General features: G+C 34.9%; 1 protein-coding gene across 1 annotated transcript; it reads left to right on the top strand.

Annotated features, from left to right (window-relative positions):
- Nucleotides 1–948: 948 nt before the first annotated feature.
- LOC131940255 (platelet glycoprotein Ib alpha chain-like) lies at nt 949–1,744 on the top strand. The gene is made up of 2 exons (XM_059298890.1): nt 949–967; nt 1,284–1,744. The coding sequence occupies exons 1-2, from the start codon at nt 949–951 to the stop codon at nt 1,742–1,744; spliced, it is 480 nt and encodes a 159-aa protein (XP_059154873.1).
- The last annotated feature ends 4,363 nt before the right edge of the window (nt 1,745–6,107 follow it).

Raw genomic sequence — 6,107 nt, 5'->3', positions numbered from 1 at the left:
TGATATTAGAATAAAACAATTTCAAACAATTTTAACTAAATCATAGTAGAGCTACATTATTATTTTGTGTCTAAGTCTCAGATTATGTAAATCTAGTCATTTTTTTTTCAAGTAAAAAAAAATCATATCATAACTACAATTAGCTATTAAATATAAGCGCGTGTATAATGTGCTTGCTTGGTCAGGTGTGTAGGACTAACGGTCAGCGCGACCACAAAAAAAGCGGTAGAGGCGGTTTGTTATGGAAACACGTGCAGCGTCAAGTTGAGTAAAAATAATATAATGACGTCACGTTGATTAGCCGAATTTACCCGAACCCATATAGTCGTTGATAGCTAGACAGCCACAAATGACAGTAAAAAGTTCGGTCCACAGCATCTTCAATTTAAAAAAAAAAAAAAAAAAAAAAAAAACATACATGTCTGCCTCTGACTATTTATAAGAAATAGTGGGTTAAAAAGCCCTTGAAATCGGGAGGCAGAGTACACAGCGTCCATAAAATATTACTCTTTCAATTAAGTATTTTAGATAGCCTTAGCACAATAGTACGGTAAGTTAACACGCCGTAGAGTTACAGACAGCTTGGAAAAGTTTAACTCCCAATTATTATTTAGGCCTAGTAATAGATGTTAACGTAAATATCAAATCCCTGGATCACATTATTAGTTAATGTACACATTTCATATACATGAATTAGTAGTTTTGCAGCTTGTATTGAGATGTCTACTAAAATTGTGTGGTCTATCACAATGGGGATGGTGGGGGGGGGGGTCGCTCGGCGGTGGTGGGGGGGGGGGGGGTTCGTTCGGCGAAAGTGGACGCTTGTGTAGGGGATCTAAATATACGAACTTTTTTTGGTCATAACAAATGGATGACCCTTCCCCCCCCCCCCTCCCCCCCTCCCAATATATATGCACAAACTTGACGAACAAATACTGCTCCTCAATTATGGGAGAGCAGATACGTGGTATTTCTCTTCAACCACCTTTGACGTCACCACACTTCACAACACCTATAAAATACACGGCCCCTACACACTACACTTCACACCACACGAAAAAGACAAAATAAACGGAACCCTTAGATGGGTCCCCCCCCCCCCCCCCCCACACTCAGCGACCCTACACTCATACAAGCATTACAGCCCTACAGCAATAAAACACCACTCATCACTACAATCCCTTACACCAACAACCGCAGCTTCTCCATAAACACTGATAACTCAACAAACATCCCTCACTACATCCAAATAAACTACAAAAACAAAACACTCAACATCTTAGTCGCCATAAACGGAAGAAGACAAGCCTGCCAACTATGCTCCTCAACCCTCCACTGGACCAATCACTGCCCAAGTCACAGAATACAACCAACAGCATCACAAGAACCAGCCACGCCTGCGGAACAGCAAGAAATAGTTTCTTCGACATCAAAAACTACGCCCAAAAACCAACCCTCAACACAAGAACCAGCGCTACTCGCCCAACCAGCTACAACACCAAGCAGTCAACAAGCAGCTCTAACAAAAAAAAACACAGAGACAAAGCCCAATGATCAACCTACAGCACAGGATAAAGCAACACCTGTACCACAACCCCCGACACCAAGCAACCTACAAGAACCTCCAACAATGGAGGCAACAAACCTAGCATCAGAAATGGAAACCAGCTCGCCAATGAAAAGGAAAAGCTCAACCAGCCCCACTGAACTAGGGAAAACAACTAAAGAAAAAAAAAGGAGATGACGTCAAATGTGCGTACTGTGGTGAAATCCTCCTAACACACAACTCTCCTCACCACATGTTAGAGCACCTCATAGACATCATGAATGAGGAACAAAAAGCAATACTACGTAAAGGACCAAAAAGCCCCTGGGAAAAAAAATTGAGAAAGTAAAAAGACACTGCTATGCTATCTTTGTTAAACGTTTTGTATTAGTCACAATTGAACTGGTATATTTTGCATTAATGTTATACTATGTATTACATTATAATTTATTTTAAACATGCAAACCTATCCATACAATGGTAGGAATTCTATTAAACGCCAGACGGAAAAAAAAAAAAAAAAAAAAAAAAAAAAAAAAAAAAAAGTAATCTGCCGTGTTTAGAATAAAAAGAAATGAACTATTTCATTCAAATTTGATTTAGATCTACGTACACTATGAAATGTACACAATACAATTTTTCCGGCCTAAACTCATAAAATTTATTTTATTTATTTGGATTCTAGATCTAGAGATTCTAGATCTAGACTAGATCTAAATCTACAAATCTACGCAATAACTATATCGAGACGTAGACGCTAAGGTCTAGATTTAGACTCTAACTTCTCTACAATCTATTCCAAAAATAAATTTCTATATTAGGACTAAACTATTTCAAGACATAATTATTTTATACAAAATCTTTGTTTGGAACTGGCTAATTTGGGATAAAAAAAATTAATTTGAAATAATAGGCATATTCGCGTAAGTTAAGATTTTAAAATACGTCTTTTATTCTCCGTGTTTTATAAGGTGCCTATATAGCGGAGATGATAGTGTACTTAAACCCACGCAGGTGGCGCGGGTTTGAGACGCACCAAGTCAACTTGGTTAATCTATTTTTTTTTTTTTGCTCGGGCTAAACTTAAACAAAAATTCTATTACGATTCTAGATCTAGATGATCTAGATCTACGGAGAAACTAGACTTACACAGATGTAGACCCTACCTAGATCTAGAATCTATTCAAACAATACATTTCTATACTAAAGTATTTCAGGCCTTAATTACTTTATTGAAATCTTTGTTTATCTATGCAATTTGCTAATCTCTATAATACATAAAGCAAAGTTGTCGGGTGTCCGATAGGGTACTTCCCGGCGCCGCAGGCGCTTCAAATTTGGCACGATCTTGCCTTGGGACGACAGAACACGAGGGCCGGTTGGCCGAAAAGTCTACGATGAGGGGGTCAAAACTGACCTCGACTGACCGGCGCCTTATATGAGCTATAAATCGAAAAAAAATGTCCACGGAGGAACCTCTTCATAACTCTTGAGGTCGTAGACCGACCCTCTGGCGAATTAATTAAGCATTCAAATTCTTAATGTTTTCGAAAGCCTAAGCGAAGCTGGGCAGCATGCCTAGTCTCAGAGAAACGAACTGCTGTGCAAGTTATGTTTTGGTTCAAAATTTCAGCATAAATTTCATTCGAGGAATCGGATCTGTTGGTTTCACAATTGGTTCAAAGACACATCAAATATAATAACTGCGAAAAAGATAAACAATTTCCTAAAGTTATATAGAATAGGCTATATATATATATATATATATATATATATATATATATATATATATATATATATATATATATATATATATATATATATATATATATATACAAATATTACAAACTATCAGGTGTGACGTTATTACCTTGAATTCTGCAAATGATTTTAGAATAAAACAGCATAAATCGCTACCTACGTTGGCAAACACATACAACGTATAGGAACACCCACCGTCCAACTTCCCCAGCGTAAAACATTTTCTATGTCCTTGTGGCGAATCGAATAACTAAACTAAACAGTATTACTTGCATGATGACTAAACGATATGACAACATTATCGATGATTTACACATTTTCCTCATCTAAATTTTCCCTGTCGTTATATACGCTTTACTCTCTAAATTATACAAAGTATGTCGCTCCAATCCAGTAACGGTGCTACATTAGTCATGACGTTTTATACATTATACACTAAATGTATTTAAATATAATACATGTAAATAAAAAGGACGGTGCTCTACACCTTATTTTACTGCTTACATCGCTATATTATAAAAACATATGAAACCCATAATTACAATCATCATTCGCCAACTACAATCAGCCAGCCCAAGAGTTATCGCTCTTAAGCTAAGTTCATTCCATAACAACACTACATGGACATCTAAGCCTTTGTAGAGATACAAATGTTGCTTAATCAGCAAAATGGGTTGTCATATTTTGTATTGTTTTATATATATAATGTATGTAAGAGGTAGTGTAAATAATGTAGTTGGTTAGTTTTTGATGTAGCAGTATTAAAAGAAAAGGGAAAACAAATCAGCTTCATGATGGAAGGCAGATATGCAATCCTAATATATAAAAGACCATGTGCGCACTTCTCTCTCTCTGTCCGCAAAATATTTTCGCCGGCTATCACATCAGAATCTTCAGCGATATATGAAGAACTTGATACGGATTTTTATTGAAAATAATATGGTAGATGTTTTAAATATATAACCACAGTTTTATTTAAAGAAGAAAAATAAAAAATAAAGGCATATTCGAATGTATAAAAGCAGTTTTAATTATGCAACAGGAAATGTGTTTATAGTTGTGAAAAAGAACGCATAAAACAATGACGTCACTCGCCAAATGTTTACACAAAACTCATGGCGTCTTCTTCCGATTTTAGAATATAAAGAAATGAACTACTTCATTCAAATTTGATTTAGATCTACGCACGCTATGAAATGTATATAATACACTTTTCTCGGCCTAAACTTATAAAATTTACTTTATCTATTTGGATTCTAGATCTAGAGATTCTAGATCTAGACTAGATCTACGGAAAAACTAGACGTAGACGCTAAAATCTAGATTTAGACTATAATCTACTCTAGAATCTATTCCCATAATTATTTTATTTTTATTTTAAAAGACAAAAACAACATAACTGCCTTTGTACAGCCGGGTTTTTAACGAAATGTTTTAAGTCTCTTAATCAGCGAGTGCATTTAATATGGTATGGTTACCGATGAAGAAATGAACTATTTCGTTTAAATCTATAGATCTATAAAAAAAACCTAATAAAAATAAATCACTTTAAACACACGAAGAATACAATTGAATAGCCGAGTTTTTAACGGAATCATTTAAGTCACTTAATCAGTGTGTGCCTGTGTTATGTTAAATATGTCGGATTTTAAGCTAATTAGTTATTTCTTTGCTTTTTCACTAATATCATTCAGCGTGTAATAAAGCACATTGCGTTTGACCAATAACTATTTTATATATTTTTTTTTCTCAAACAAGTACAACATTTAAAAATATATAGGTCTAACATACACGTGGCACTGGAACCGATGGCTATTTAATATGTAATGACGCAAAGTCAAACAAGATTAGCAATATATCAAACTAGATCAAAGATTATCGATTAATTATAAGGTTACAGTTTAGTAGATCGTTAGGTAGTATAAAGTTATAGCGGACAATTGTATAGCAGAGGGTTATAGGAAAGTAGTTGCCAGTAGAGTCAGGATTCCGAATTGATGGAATGTGTTTATGTTAATGAACATTTAAATTTGAACGGTTTATATGTGTTTTGTACAGAACATTTAAGTGATTATACTGGCTATCTGTGTTTAATTTAAAGCAAGTGTTAACATTTTTGTTTAGGCCGAAAATCAAATTTGAGTCCAGTTTAAAACGTTATTTTACTTTTTAATTATATATTATATATATAGGTACGAGCCGACCCGCGGCATATCATATGCCGCTATTTAGTTGTTTTATTTTCTTCTTTTCAGTAATTAATAATTTGTGAATTCGACAGTACCAATGCTGCCACTGAAAGTATTTGCTTTAAAACACTATCAGTAGGTTGTCAAGAACGATACTACCCCCACCCGCCTTTCCCCCAATCCCTACCCCACACCCCCTAACCCCGTGAAAGGAGCCTCCTCTTAGTTACCTCCATTTAGTTTAAAATCGTTTCAAACTAAATAATCTGCCCCTAGTAACCGTCACTAAACCCGGCTCTACGATTGTAAACATTTAGCGCCAACCAAAGCTCACCAGACCATGTAGGGGTGGGGTGGTACGGAGCGCGCTTACATCTTGTTTTCTAGCGTCTCCAAGAAGAGAAGTATATATATATAGATTCTCATTCAGTTGAAATCGCCAAAAAAATATTATCTTTTTTCAGTTTGTTTATTTTTCCTAGCTTAAAATTTAAATTTAGTTTTAAACAATTACCACTGTGTATCCGACGACCTTGTATTTTGTGTTGTTTATATATATATATATATATATATATATATATATATATATATATATATATATATATATATAT

The sequence above is a fragment of the Physella acuta genome, unplaced genomic scaffold (assembly GCF_028476545.2).
Source record: "Physella acuta isolate Inbredline_101_S28 unplaced genomic scaffold, ASM2847654v3 ptg000314l, whole genome shotgun sequence".
NCBI classification, from domain to species: domain Eukaryota; kingdom Metazoa; phylum Mollusca; class Gastropoda; family Physidae; genus Physella; species Physella acuta.
Note: the sequence above shows the minus strand (reverse complement) of the source record. Positions and strands in the feature narration are given on the sequence as shown.